This window comes from Carex rostrata, chromosome 15 (genome assembly GCF_964058835.1).
Source record: "Carex rostrata chromosome 15, lpCarRost1.2, whole genome shotgun sequence".
NCBI lineage: Eukaryota > Viridiplantae > Streptophyta > Magnoliopsida > Poales > Cyperaceae > Carex > Carex rostrata.
In genome coordinates, this window is record NC_135932.1 from 1,562,228 (window position 1) to 1,578,229 (window position 16,002).

At 32.9% G+C, this 16,002-nt stretch overlaps 1 protein-coding gene across 2 annotated transcripts; it reads left to right on the forward strand.

The window, feature by feature from the left end:
* Positions 1 to 10,245: 10,245 nt before the first annotated feature.
* On the forward strand, positions 10,246 to 15,544 carry LOC144566191 (uncharacterized). 2 transcript variants are annotated; one of them, XM_078316131.1, is made up of 6 exons: positions 10,246 to 10,923; positions 11,584 to 11,707; positions 13,528 to 13,645; positions 14,167 to 14,203; positions 14,792 to 15,068; positions 15,253 to 15,544. In XM_078316131.1, the coding sequence occupies exons 1-6, from the start codon at positions 10,711 to 10,713 to the stop codon at positions 15,312 to 15,314; spliced, it is 831 nt and encodes a 276-aa protein (XP_078172257.1). In that variant the 5' UTR covers positions 10,246 to 10,710; the 3' UTR covers positions 15,315 to 15,544. The 2 variants fall into 2 exon arrangements, with proteins under 2 accessions (XP_078172257.1, XP_078172256.1); XM_078316130.1 differs by having other exon boundaries at positions 10,256 to 10,923; positions 14,789 to 15,068.
* The last annotated feature ends 458 nt before the right edge of the window (positions 15,545 to 16,002 follow it).

Sequence of the window (16,002 nt, forward strand, 5' to 3'; positions counted from 1 at the left end):
CTTCTACAGCGAAAGGACATAAGAAGACCAGGTGTAGGAGAGATTCACTCGGGCAGTTGAGACAACACACACAGTGCAAATCCACATGTATCCCTCTTCTGTTCAGAGCTCTTTTGTTAGAACCCTCTCATTCAAAACCATGTAGGCGAATATTTTAAGTTTTTAACTGTTGGGGGTACCTTCGCTGATCAGATATATGAGAAACGCCATCTGATCTTTCCCGCTTCACTTATTACTCTGTATGTTGACCTTGCTGTATAGATGCCTTCCCTATTCCATTTCCATCGAATTTGGTCCATTGCATCTGAGAAAATGATTCAGGGGCGTGTAACAGATTTTGAATGAATAGTGTTAACATCAATGATAATTTCACAAAAGAAGAGGAAAACTAGAATTTGAAATTGTCATTGTGGTATGTGTTCTCAATTTATATATGAAGAGAGATCTACTTATACTTTTTTTTTTTTTATGACACCGAATTACACCTTATATTTTCAAAGTTTTTAAAGTCTAAACAGTCGATTTAAACCATTCAACATGATAAATATATTAAAATGTGATTGCAGATCAAATTTTACATTTTTCGAATTTGTTTACTATTTATTAAGTATTTTACAAAATTGTTATTTTCAGACTATTGAATTTTTATATTCATCTTAATAAATAGTAAAAAATAAAAAATAAATGTAAAATTTGATATGCAAGCACAATTTAATATACCCATCACGCTGAACGATTTGAATCGACTGTTTGAACTTTGAAAATGTAAGATGTAATTCGGTGTTATTAAAAAAGAATGCAAGTGAATCTCGTCCTTATATATATACGAGCAAAACTAGGGTGTGATGTGCTTACCAAGAGATATTGGTGAGCACACGTCCAAAAGACTATTGGATTGACTTCGAACTACGAATCTAAACCGTTGAAATCTAAGTATTTCGTGAGTGATGCATGTACATGCAAGATTTTTAAAGTTTCGAATTCATTTAGCACATGGTCAAGCGGTCAAAACAATGAACATTTTGTAAGTTCTTTTTTTAATTGTTTTATGTATTACTTTTTCATCATTTTTTTGACTGCTTGACCGTGTGTTAAATGAATTCAAAACTTTAAAAATTTTGCATGTATATGCATCACTTATGAAGTACTTGAATTTCAACGGTTTGAATTCATAGTTCAAAATCAATCCGATAGTCTTTTGGAGATGTGCTCACCAATCCCTCTTAGTGAGCACATCACACCCTAGTTTTGCTCTATATATACAACTCTAATATAAAAATAAGGTTGAACCTTATTGTTTCTCTAAAAAAAATTATATACAGTACAATAGCTACATTTGTCCTCCATTGATTGAACGGGATTAGATATTGGGTTCACTTTCTCCTAAAACAATCGGACGAAATGGACAGTAACTAACTTGTCATGAAAGAACAGAGAATTAAAAGAGATCCTAGAGGAGAATTTTGATGGCTGCAGATATATATGCAGCCCTCCTCCCTTAGTAATGGATTCTTTCGTTTGTACCAAATGATAATTTATTATTCAATAAGATTGAACTAAATAATAAAACTGAATTATAATTTTTTTTTTCTTAAATTGAATTACAGCTCATTGAATTTCGTGGGAGGAGTAAAAATAATAATACAGCATATATAGCATAATGTATTTTTTTATCATTATAAAAAAATATAATTAGTTCTTAAAATTCTGAGAGGACTGGAGTTCTCTCTTTCTCTATAAATCTCCGTACGTCCCTGCATTTATTTAAATCAAACCAAGGTTCTAAATAGCGTTTATAGTGGTATAACAGGGAGACCAAAAAAAAAGGCTTTAGCGAATAACGGAGCTATTATAAATAGCATTTTTTTATTTTAAAAATTATATTTTATATTTCTACTAATAGTAAAAATGTCTCATTAAGAAAAAAAAAACACCAAATTAATTAAAAAGTTATAATATTCATATTGAACCAATACAAAGTTCAAATTGTTATTCAAAATATCTCTAATTCAAAAACTATCGATATATTTTATATTCAAAATATACTACTACCATATATTAATGCATGATACAAAATTTAATTGATATAGCGGTGTAGCCCGCACATGTTCCATTGTATTGATATAGCTTGATAAAGTAAAAAAAACCCATCTGGACATTAAGGCCCATTAAAATTGCAAAATCATAACTCTATGTAGCATAGCGGACCGCTATTACCGCTATAGCGGCCGTAGCTTGATTAGCGCAGTTTTACCCCGTAGCTTAGCTTTCTAGGTCCAAAACCGCTATAGCTAGCTATTTAGAAGCTTGAATCAAACTGAAGTTTACTTTTAACCTAATAACCATAATTAAGCGATCATAACTAATCTGGGCAATCTTGACTGTGCGGTTATATATCAATATAGGATCAGCCATGTGTTCCTTCTTGTTGGAGAAATGGAGAGGATCCGAATTTGCCGATGGAAAATGTTTGCAACGGTACAAGGCAGCGGGGGTGACAAAATTATGTCTCAGACTTTTGCTTTCATATTTTTGTTTTTAAGCAGATTGCCTTCATATTCTTCATCCAAATTTTTATTTTTTATCTATTCCAGAATTTTAAAGAGAAACAGACATATCCTAATTTTTAGAAGCATAGCAATATTATGCCTAAAAGGCTAAAACTAATTGTACAAGAGCAACAAGTACTCGTTGGAATCAGAATTAAACGAAGCGTCTATAGGGATGAAAAGTAAAAAAAAAAAAATTGAGATTGAAAAGCTGAATAAATTACTGTGTTTGTAATTTTGTTTGATGAGAGAGTTGAAAAATATTAACACTTACAAATATTATAAAGTGTAAAGAATAAAATTGTTAATTTCTACATATGAAGGGAGAGGGTTAGCCACCTCCAACACTTTCTAAATTCAGCGTCAGGTATCGAGATTATCTAAACATATGTGTAACTTTTTTTTTTTCAAGTAAAATTAGGGATCAAGTCACTTAATTTTTTTTTTTTTATATTCATAAAGGATCTTTTATTCGGCTTTCAAACCTGCAATCTTTTATATAAAACATTAATTTTATCACTAAATCAAAAATTAGTTCTCGAATACAGATATGTTTTAGACATTCATATATTTTAGAACGAATGTCTGAATACATGCTCAAAATGAACATGTAAATGCATGAGAGGATGCATCTTCGCGTTTATTTTGTGAGATGCACGTTCAGATTAGGGGTGTCAATGACATCCGTTTACCCGTTTATCCTATCCGTATTACATTCGATAAGATGAGTATGGGTAAGATTTTTTTTGTTAGCTTATTGGGTATGGGTATGGGTAAGGATTTTTTTTCGTTAGATAAACGACTATGGGTATAAATAAATGTTATTTCGTACCTGTTGCGTAACAGGTAATTATATAAAATAAATTATATCATGAGAAAATGTATGCATTTTATTGTAGGAAGAATATTATGCTAAACATTTTACTTTTTTATTTGAAAGTTTTGTTATTTAGTTAAGAAATTGAATTTGTTAGAAGAGATATTTGTAATTTTGATTATTATTTTTGCTTTATAAAAAACTATTAATTAGAATTAATTTTATATTATAATTTAATTTTAGAGTAGAACTAGGTGTTCTTAAGTTCACGCAGTTGTTTGGTGAGCTTAATTCTAAAACCTATTAAATTGACTTTAAACAATAAATCCAAACCGTTAAAACCAATTTACTTTACGGGTGATGAATTTACATGTAAAGTTTTTATAACTTTGAATTAATTTTGTATAAAGTCAAGTAATAAAAAAATGTTCAAAAAATGAATGCACTAAAATTAATTTATAAACCTTCTAATTTTGACCGCTTGACCTTATAATTTGAAAAATTAACATCTTTGCATGTAAATTCATCACTTGTGAAGTATATGGATTTCAACGGCTTGGATGTGTCGTTTGAAACCAATATAATATATTTTGGAGTTAAGTTCACCAAACACCTTGGTGAGCTCAAGAACACCCTAGTTTTACTCTTAATTTTATATTAGTAATTGTGATCGCATATGTATAACATGATAAGTTTTAATGGTTTATTTGTAAAAAATAATAAAACTATTATATTTGTATTATTCTTTATTCACCCGCTACCGTTTCGTTACCTGCTAATTTTAACAGATATGAGTAGGATAGGGTAAGACAAATCTTAATGGGTATGAGTAGGGTATGAGTAAGATCAAGTCATAGTGGGTATGGGTATGAAAATGGTTGCACCCTACCTGTATTGTACCCATTGACACCCCCAGTTCAGATGAATATGAATATGAGTTCTCTCTTCAGTTCGGCATCAATTTTTCTTCTTTATTTTGGGAAATTGAATTTATGCATTATTTAGAATTTCTAATTAATATTTAGTCTAAAAATCAAGCTTAGTGTTGCTTAAGTTAAAAAAAAATTCTAATGCTATTGTTATTCTTAAAAAAAAAAAAAAAAAAAAAACAAAGAAAACATAGACGACTACAAAAGGAAAAATCCCATTCTATTTTATTGAACTTGGGAGAGTTTACTGAAATGTCAGTACCGTTACCATTACTTCTTAACAACAACTGAGATTTAATGTTCCAAGTATGTATGAGAAGCAACGAGCAACCTTGAAAAATCGTACTACCAAGTTTTAAAAAAAAACCTTGAAAAATCGTAAAATTTATAAACCCTCTAACGACCTTGAAAGATGGTTAAATTATATTTCAAAGTCAATGCCGTCTCATATCAAATTTAATCTAGCTTGAAATTTATTTAGCTACCATAAAAATAATCTTTAGAGCTTACTTCTCCAATTATTAATGGAAGTGTAAAAAAGCATACGATTGTATCATTAAAATGAACATAACTTACGAATTAATGGCCGAAATTTTTATAAATACCCAAAATTAATAATAAATTACGGATTCTAACTTTTTTTGTAATGAAATTTGAAAATTACCCAACCCGGTGCTCCAATAACCGGAAAGAGCCAATATATCCGGTTCTCCATCTCCCGGATTCGTTGAAAATGACCGGTTAACGGTTAACCGAAATTAGGAAAAACTTTCGGTTAGTGGTTAACCGGACCAAGAAACCGGTTGTTAGTTAACCGGAAAGATGGGCGCGAGCTGGGGGGCGTGGACGAGTGGCGTGGGGGCTGGCGCGTGGGAGGGGGTTACTGTTGGCGCATGAGTGAATTTTTTTTTATATAGGAACTGAGTTATGGGTTATGGGAGGGCGGGAGGCTGTTGCTGTGAGGAAGGAAAAGGCAGAGGAGGAAGAGAGAGCCTCTGTGGTTATCCGATTTTTTTATTTTATTTGTTTAGTATTAGAATAGTTTATAATATTGATTAGAATAATTTAGAATATTGATTAGATTGTTTAAAATTATTTGAAAGATTATTTAGATTGTCTAGAATTATTTGAAATATTATTTAGATTGTTTGGAAAATTATTTGGAATATTATTTGGAATATATTTGGAATATATTTGACATATTTATTTGGAATAAAATAGTTATTTTGGAATATTATTTGGAAATAACCAAAATAACTTCTTAGAACTATGAATAACAAAAATGCATGTCTAATATGCCGATGCATGTCTATGTACCGTGAAGTGAAATTGAAAAATTGTTTAGAGTAATTTATAAAATTCCAAAATGGTTTAGATTAATTTGTAAAATTTTAAAATGGTGAAAAGTAATTTAGAAAGTTCCAAAATAGTGTAGAATATTTTAGAAAAATTTAAAATGATGCCCGGATAATTTAGAAAGTTTCAAAATGGTTTAGAGTAATTTATAAAATTTTAAAATGGTAAAAAATAATTTAGAAATTTGTAAAATAGTGTAGAATAATTTAGAAAATTTTAAGATGGTGCCCGAATAATTTAGAAAGTTCCAAAATAGTCTAGAATAGTGTAGAAAGTTTCAAAATAGTTTAGAGTAATTTGTAAAATTCTAAAATGGTTAAGAATAATGTTGAAAATTCCAAAATGATGTATGAATAATTAGAAAGTTCGAAAATAGTGTAGAATAATTTAGACAATGCGAAATTGTTGGCCGAATAATTTAGAAAATTTCAAAATGGTGTAAAATAGTTTAGAAATTTGCAAATTGGTTATGAAACGGTTTAGAATGATTTAGGTAATCTAAATTGGTTTAGAAATAATTAGAAACATCCAAAACGGTTTAGATTAGTTTAAAAATTTCAAAAACAATGAATTAACTTTGAATTAATTTTGTAGCATGGCAGACGAAATGAATGATGAAATAGATATGGCGCAGGGTACTTTTAGTGATCTGTTGTGGATACCGCACAGTAATCACATAGTGTGTCAGGCTTCTGAGGAGGTAAGCAATTAGTTATTTCTTTTTTTTGACTTGTTCAGAAATATATTCTTGTTTTAATTTCTAATTTTTATTTTCGGTAATGTAGAAAAAAGAGGTTATAAACGTGAAGCACTACCGTTGTCAGACCACGTACCACGTTGCATACGCGCCATTCTCGATTCGATTGGGTTTATACCAGATCGCAGTCATGCCTTATAAAAAAATTGATGCGGCGCTAATACACGGACTTGTGGAGCGGTGGCGTCCTAAGACACACACCTTTCATCTTCCCTTCGGAGAGATGACATGTATTAACTTAAAAACTACTTTAAATAAATATGTTCTTCGTGATAATTTACTGATAATTCAAATGAAGAAATTTATATTTTTTTATTTGATAAACTACAGTTACTTTGGAGGACGTGAGCTGTTTGTGGGGTTTGCCCATTACGGGAGTCCTAGTGACGGGGAGTACAGATGGTAGGAATGCAAAAGGCCGGCTCTTCAAGTTGTTAGGAATCGAAGAGCATGAGCAGAGTAAACTTATGAAAAAACGGGGGCCTGAGGGAAATGAAAGAAGCATGGAGTTGACTTTCCTGAAATCTAAGTTTCGTGAACGATTTGAGGAGCTACCGGCAGATCGCGACGATCAAACGCTGAAGTGGTAATTATATATATATATCAATTTATTCGTGCTTTAGCCTATCAATAATGTACTCACATTGTCTTAAATTTTGCTAGGTATGTCCGTGAATATATCTTGGACCTGATGTCGTCCAGTTTGTTCCCAGACAGTAGCGGGGACGAGATACTGTTGTGGTATCTCGATCTAATTGTGAATTTGGATCAGCCGGTACCGTACAATTGGGGTGGAGTGGTTCTTGCATATTTGTATCGACATCTATGTGTCGCTACCGAGCCCGATAGAGGATCTATGCATGGTCCGGTGATGCTTCTACAACACTAGTCGTGGACTCGCTTTCCAGTTCTTCGTCCTGAGCCCCAAACTAAAAACCGGGAACCTGCCTGGGGCGCTCCAACGCTTGATACATGCGCATCTTTTGCGTACAAATGGTGTGGTCCACACAAATACACAGTGCCATCTACTTCTAGCTTCTCTTCTAACCCACAGCGCCATCAGCTTAAATAAATCCTCCGTCCCTCTTTCCGGTTCTCTGTTAACCGGATATGCATTTCCGTCCCTCTTTCCGGTTCTCTGTTAACCGGATATGCATTTCCAGTTAACTGCTAACCTATCAAAAATCTGGTTAACCAATAACCGGTTCCATAACACATTTCCGGTTAGATCTTGACCGGTTTCATTTCACAATTCCGGTCAACCGAAACCTGGAAAGAAGAGCTAATTCCGGTTATCCAATTACCGGTTTGGGTATTTTTCGAGATTTTTCAAAAAATGGGGTAAATTTGGTAATTTATTAATTAATTTGGATATTTATAAAAATTTCGGAGCTTGAAGATATCATATATTCTATAAAATTTATCCTCCACAGAGATGAATTTCCGGATTATATTTCTCTTATCCTGATTCAGTAGAAAATATATATTGGATTTTGTTTCTTTAATTATCTCCCCATGATTGGGATGATAACGACGGGATGAATGTATGATTTCTGACAAGGCGTTGCAAAATTTACTTGATTTGTTCCTATCAAACAATTTCGCAAAATTGATAAATTAATTTGGTTGAATATATTGACAACCTCGTCAAATCTTACAATTTTTATGAAAGAAATAGCAAAATCAGAACTTGAATTAATACAGCTTCTTTGGTCAAGCAGAAGCAATTAAAATAATTATTATGCTAATCAAAGGGGCTTTGGATAAAGACCAAAGTGTGAACCAATGGCTTAATAAAGAGGTAATAACCTAATGGTTGACAACCTCAAGTGGGGCCCACATCTGAACTGGTTGCACTAGATGGCCCATTTGGCCATTATCCTAATCCAATCCATCTGGCTCACTTAAAGGGACAGCTTGTACATTAGGAACAACAAATTAATTGGCCTAACTTATTTTTTTCAATATTATTTCAACTACTGATCTTTTGCATCTACAGTTTTATAGCAAAATTTGTGATGAATGATACAAAAACTAAACCATTATGTGTGTATTTATTTTTGTTGTGGTTGATATTTCTGACATTGTAATCAAGAGTGGATTTAAAGGGAGTCGTGAGATAATGGATAAACATTTTGAAATAGTAGTTTTATTCATGCAGCACACGCGTTATAAGCATGCATTATTATTTTGATTTTATTATCAGTGTGTTTTATGAATTAAAAGTTGCTCTATCAAAATCTTCAACCATGAATAACTAAGTCTCTTTGGTTTAAGAAAGTTTGGAATTTTATATGTAATTTCGGTTATTTTTAATTAAATATTCATTTAATTAAAATAATAAATATGACTCGTTCTAAAATATATCATGGTGAATATTAATTTTTTTTATTAAATTCAGCTTTCATTATTTTGTATAATGTACAACCGTACACATCTTGTGTCTCCGTAACTGAAATTTGAGACCTTAACCCTCCTTTTTCTTAAAAAAAATAAAAATAATAATCAGCTTTTGTTATAATAAATTTCTGACTTCGTCTAACTCTAATTTCCTCCCATAACACTTTTTATTTTTATTTTATCAAATTCAGCTTTTGTTATAATAAATTTCTGATTTGTCTCTAACTGTAATTTGCTCCCATTACAAATATGGCTACACATGAAGTACCGCACCCATCTTTTAAATATAGAACAGTTACAGAAATAAAAGCTATATAGGAAATACTGGAAGTTGTGAATCCGGTACTGCCAACAGCCCTTCCAACTTTTTAATTATTGGAACATTAACATTCTAGTGACTAAACAAACATATATATTAAATTCATCTACCATTATACAGGCAGTAGATGGATTTAATAATTACAAATAGCAGGCAACAGAGAGCTGGTTATTGGACCCTGTAACCGGCCAATGCGAAATGATCCCAACATTAATTTATTTTTGATCGGGCCAAGACAGGGAGGAAACGAAAAAGTGGAGAGAGAAATCCAAACCAAATAATTAAATTTAAGGACGAATTTCATGATATCCTCCAAAAAATCTCTAAATTACATATCTCTCCTTCAAAAATCATAATATCATATTTGCTCTTGTAATTTTTTTTTAAGGTTAGCCTCTAACATTTTGTATTAAAAAAGATTAAATGTTTATTTACAGCACCTCCTAATTAGAAAATCTAATGCATCATTTACAATCCTTAGTATTATTAAAATCCAAAGTGTAGAACCATCTCTCTACCAGTGCTCCATCCAACACCGGATGTCTGTGACAGTGTCACATATTAGCACTTCTAGTGTCTTTCTTTGGTCCGAGAAGATGCAGCGATTCCTCTCACGCCACAGTGCCTAGCATCTCAAACTGTATTTCTACATCGTTGGTCTATTGTCTCCCTTATCTCCCACCATGCTTGAGTAATTGTCATTGTTGTTGGTGCTAGGCTGACATTCATGTGCGCCATGAGACTTCTCCAAAACCTGATTGAGAAGCAATAGGTCCACAAGAGGTGGTCTCTACTTTCGAAGTTGGTTGAGAGACATAGTACGTTTTGTCCTTCTAAATTTTACAACCTCACAAACTCAAAAATTTGTCAAATTTATTGATTTCCAATTTAAACTTATTTTAATATATAAAGTATCTATTTTTTATTTATTAAAAAATAAAAATATGTAGTTTGCATAAGAAAAATGTATCATTCTCTAACTGATTAATTTTTTGAAGATAAATGATTATTTCTCTACTTATAACGCGATTTTTTAGGGTTATATTTGAAATTCTCCCTTAAAGTAATCAGACTTAAAAAAAAAAAAAAGTAATTAGACCAGAAAAAGTTTAGAAACTAGGAATGGTCATGCACTGTATCAAATCCCTTTTTCAAATTCCAACTTCTCTCTCTCTTTCCATACAGCCAGAGATACCCCCATCGCAACTGTCAGATCCCCTCCTCTCTTGCTGGCTAGCTAATTGATTCTCTCTTTCTCTCTCTGATATGGAAGGAGGAAACTCCATCCAAGAAGACGAAGAGAAGCGCGCTCGCAAGAAGAGGAGAAAGGCGTGCTAAGAAAAATTAAGAGATAAGGATCAATATTCCGATACGCAAAATTCAACTCCTTTTTTTTTTTGATGAGTCGGAGTCAAACTCTTTTCTTCTTCCCCTTCTCTACTTCTCTCCTCTCTGACAAGTGAAGAGGAAAACGAGATAAAAAACACCACAACAACAACTGCTTTACATCACACTCACACTCCCTCTCTTTTAATTCTCTCTTCTGTCTCAGAGCTCTCTTCTTCTCTTCTTTGTTTGGTTACATGGCGGCCTGTTCAAGCGGCCCTTCGTCAACTTCTGGTGCTCAGTTTAGGTCAAGATATGGCGACACGACCTACACGAAGGTGTTTGTTGGGGGTCTCGCATGGGAGACCCAAACAGAAGAGCTGCACAAGTACTTTGCGCAGTTTGGGGATATCTTGGAGTCTGTTATCATAACAGATCGCTTTACAGGCCGATCAAAAGGCTATGGTTTTGTAAGTAAATTAACCTTCTCTTTAATTATTTTTATTTTAATTACCTAATATTGAGTAATGATCCATACATAATCCTACATGAAGAAGTGATCAAGGTTCTGGCATAGATTATTTGTTTTTTACTCTCCTTGTTTTCCTTTTACCCTTTATTAATCTCAAGAAAAGATACTACTGTCGCTTGAACATGCCTCTAGAAGAGAATTAAAAGATACGCTAACGGTTGTAGATAAGGTTGCTTACTATTTTTCCTTTTTCTTGACTCATAATAGTAAAGTGTAAGCGGCATCTTCTCCTTTTAGTAATTATTATATGATAATCACAAACTTTTTAAATATTTTGCTTTTGTTCGACCTCTATCTCTTTTTTCTTCTTCTTTCTTTTATATATTTTTAAGTTGTAACTAAATTTTAATTTTTGTTTAAATGTGCTAATTTTAGAACCTTTTTTTAAAGGAATGTAATACAAAACTGTCAAATATTTTTCTATGGAAATTAGTTAAACTTAACGTTTCCAGCAAATAACCTAACAATAACTATTGTAATGCTGTGGAGATATTTATTCTTTGAGAATAACATATGAAAAATAAAACTTTTCACATTTGTTCACATCATAGCTATTAACGAGTTAAATACATACCAATAAGAAAAATAAGTTCTACAGGTGACATTTCGAGACCCAGAATCTGCCAGGCGGGCTGTGGAGGATCCAAACCCATTTATCGATGGAAGGCGTGCCAACTGTAACATTGCTTCCATGGGCAGACCAAGACCTTCACCTCCTACAGGTAATTCCAACACAGAGTATTTAATAAGTATCAATTGACATTATTGCATTAAATTACATGTCCTACTTTTAGTAACTATACCAAAAATAGTTATATTCCTCCATGAGTTACTGAATAAAAATCAGACAAGAAACTTAATATGTTAATTATTAGAGAAACCAGCATTGCGCTAGCTGTATTCTGCGTAATTTATTTCATCTGTATTAGGGATTTTGTAGCAAGCAAACTAATATTAGTGTTTAGAAGAAATATAATTATAGGGTAATTCATGAAGTCTCAAAAATACACTAATCTAAATTTTGACATGCAAGTCCATTAATTTCTTAATTTACGCGTACTTAATTACTAATTCAACTGCATGCACACATCTAACTTTGGAGACAACATGCTTTGTTTAATGGGGGATAAGAAGCATTGCCCTGCATAAATATTTTCATTAAGCTTTTAATAGTATATCCTATGATCTCAATCTAGCAAATGGTGGGGCCCATTAAACAGCAATAAAAAGACATTGCCAGCCCATAGGAACTAGAGATTAATGGTTGCCCACTATGGTTTTGCCAACCTGGCCTATTTCTGAGTGCAACGTGCCTCCAGAGTCCAGGTCTATGCATGGTTGCCAAAACCTGATTTTTGCATTTATTCTTTTATTATTATTATTTTTTTTGTGATTAAAGCTGATTTTCTGAGAATATGCTATATATGCTGGATGAGACCACAACCACTTCCCCTTTTAGATTTGAAATGCCAAAACATAGAAAAATAGGATATGTGCTCAAAGGTCATAAGGAATGATCAAGATTCCATCCCCACAGGCCACAGCCTATGGGTGTTAATTACAAAACAAAGAGAGGGTAAGTTATTTAACATTAGTTTGGGGGGTAGCCAGTATTTTTATTTTTTTATTAGGAGCAGGTAAAAAGTTTTACTACTACTTACGACTAGCGGGTTGCGGACTGCCGTGAATTAACCAGTATATGGACTGTCGACGGGTAGGCAACAATCAGATTATACATAGAGCTATACCCAGTTTTCAAAATATTACCTATAGGATTTTTAGAGACCATAAAAATTCTTTTGTTCCTCTTCATACCGATGTCCTGTACTGATGGTATGATAGTATGCTTTTGTAATGCTGTTGACCCTGTCCACATCAGTATCCCTGACAGCCCCGATACCTTATCCCTTGGTGTTCTCGCATCTTGCCAAAACTAATGCAAAGATTCAAAATTAGATAAAAATTTAGAAAATCCAAAGAAACTCAACCAATTTATTACAGCAAGACATGACAATTATTGACGCTTTAGCCATTCTTCATTTGAAAAAGGACAGATATTGGCAGAGGGTCTAATGCAATTTTTTTGTTTATTTAAAAATAAATAATTCAGGGTCGAGTCTACACCTCAGATAAGACTGCAATATTATTAAAATATGTATAGAAACTGGTATAAAGTTGAGGGAATAGATGCCAGTAAACATATCTTATATATTAGATCATACAGACATGTTACAGTAAAAAATGAAGATAATGATTGAAACCGACAGTACAACTGCACATTGACTACAGATTATGCAATGCACAATATTGTCTGTTTAGGATACTAATAAATAATGTTACAAGTTACAACCTACATGTCAATGGGAATGCAACTGATATGGTAGTCCAACATTGCACATTACCATGATGCCTGGATGCCATATTAAAGCTAAATGGTTGTAAAAAGAGGATGTATGTTAACATATTACTCTTTGTTGTAGTGATATATAATGGAAACTTGGAAAGAAATAGATGATCTTAGACTCATTAATGATACGTGCAGGAAGGTACCAAAGTGGGCCCCAGTACCATGGATCCTCAGAGGCAACAGGTCCCCCCTATCTTAGGTTCCAAGGCCAAGTGCCACCTCAGCCCCAACTTGTCTATCCACCTCAATTTGGGTCAGTTTCTCTTTTCAATTTTACAAAACAATTATGGTTAGTTTTCACATAGATTTACCAATCAACTTGGTAATTTCTGAAGATCTCTACTTATTGTTTCTTACTCTGAATTTTAACTGTTGCTATCCAAATTAATACCCAATTGGGTACAAATCACAAAGTGGGATCTAGTTCCAGTTACTAGACAACTAAAGATAACATGTGCAACTACAGATTAAATATTTTACTTCATATAATGGCTACAGAGTTGTTGCCTGAAAGACATTTGGTCCCTATAAAAACTTTTATTAGACAATGATGCAGGGATGAGCTTAGTAAGAAGGGGTCCCAACAAGGGCAGTTGTGCCCTTTTCCACCATAGCAATATAGCATGCCACATTTGCTGTCTGATGCTTGTTATTTGACTCTATTATGAGTAGAATTCTTGTTATAACTCATTCCACTGGTAGTGTGTCAGCTTCTCAGTTACCATATTTTTTCCATATTTCTTTACACTTCTTACTTCGTCATGGTTTTTGCAGGTATATGCCCTACCCAAGCGATTACATATACCAACAAGTAATTTCTTTTCCTTACTGTTAGCTTGGTAACCAATAGTTTAATTTTCCTCTGTGAAACAAAGTACAAAAATGCATAGGCATTCATTTCTATTGCGTTTTACTATATCAACTACCAAGTGCCTTCCAATTTAATTATTTTTGTCTCAGTGAAACAAAGTAAAAAAAAAAAAAAAAATAGATTGGCATTCTAGTTTATCTTAGTGGCTCTCTCATTCTTCTTCCTCTTTTTTTTTTTTTTTACTTTTTCTGCAAATGGTCTAATATAGACTCATACAATGGACTGAGATGGCAAAATCAAGTTGCCTGGTTTCTTTTGTCACCCGACATTATACTATGTTTCTAAAGTTGTTTGAACCACACTGTTGACCACAGAAATCCACACAAATAAAAGAAAAAGAGAGAGGGAGAGAGGTTTTGCTAAAGTGTCTACCCAAAAAAGGTTACTCTTTGAGCGTGAATGCGTAATGACAAGAAAACTTGCGAGAAACATAAGCAACAATAATTCAATGCTGTAACAGGGCAAGGTGGTATTTGCTTTATAGATAGCAATATTATTAGTTTAACCTATATAATTTTACAATAGCAGGCTTACTACAACTCACAGATGACAGCACAGTACTACCAGCAGATGTACGGGCCAACTTCAACACCTACGCCTGGCCCACTACCGTACACATTTGGCCAAATGGGCTTCATGACAGCTGCTCCTCGGCCGGGCTTGCAATCGCCTTCCCAAGGTCTACACCAACCATACGTTCAATATCCGGTGGCTCAAATGGAGCCACAATTTACCTCCTCTTTACCTCCTAATTTCCAACTCCAGCTTCCGCCACATGCGCGGCAGCGGTCTCCCAATACCACAGGTTAGCATGTCTTAACACTGGTAGTTAGTTTTGTAGGTACCAAATTCAAGCACCACTGGTATATGAATGCTTTTTTAAAAAATAAAAAAATAAATTTAAACAACTATTGTATATATTTATGTGCTTAATTTCTTTCTTTTTAATAAATTATATTAGTAACTTTTGAAATTAATGAATTTATCAGATGGGGAAACATCTCAACGGATACCTACAATGGAATCAAAACCCGAGATTGAAGATTCTTGATCACTTAACTAAATTACATGTTTCCTGAAAGGGATTCATGAACAGTGCAACCCAACTTTTTAATTTTTTTTTTCCTGTGTACTGTAATTTTCTTCTTGATCCCCATGAAATAATGGTTTTTTTTTTCTATTTATTCCCATTCTTTTATTTTGCACGTAATTATTTTTTTGTGATTTTCTTTCTGTAAGACCAACTAAATTAAATGTAAAATCGGTGTTTATCTATGGAAATATGTGTTAATAATGAGTAATTAGTAAGGATGAAAAGGGTAAATACCCAGCTTTATAATAATAATAATTATTATTTAAGAAAGGAAAACTAAGCTGCAATTTCAATTAACGAAGAGCTGACAAGTACCGATTTAAAAAAAAAAAGAGCTGACAAGTACTTTTATGGAGTGCATTAACTAATATGAAATATCTCTAACTCAAAGTTTATGTTTGATATTTTCAAATATTTCGTGCGGACAAAGAGCAAACTGTATTTTTGGTCCCTGAATTACGGTGTGCTGTTCAAAATATACCATCAGATTGTATTTTGTTCAGAATGGTACATGAACTATTTGGAGTTGTTCAATTGTTCTTTTCCTTAGTTTCACTGTTACCTTTTGGATTATGCTTTCAATACTTGATCATGCTTGACATACTCCAGCTGGCTTTTGTTTTGTTAGATATATAAAATTAAGAAC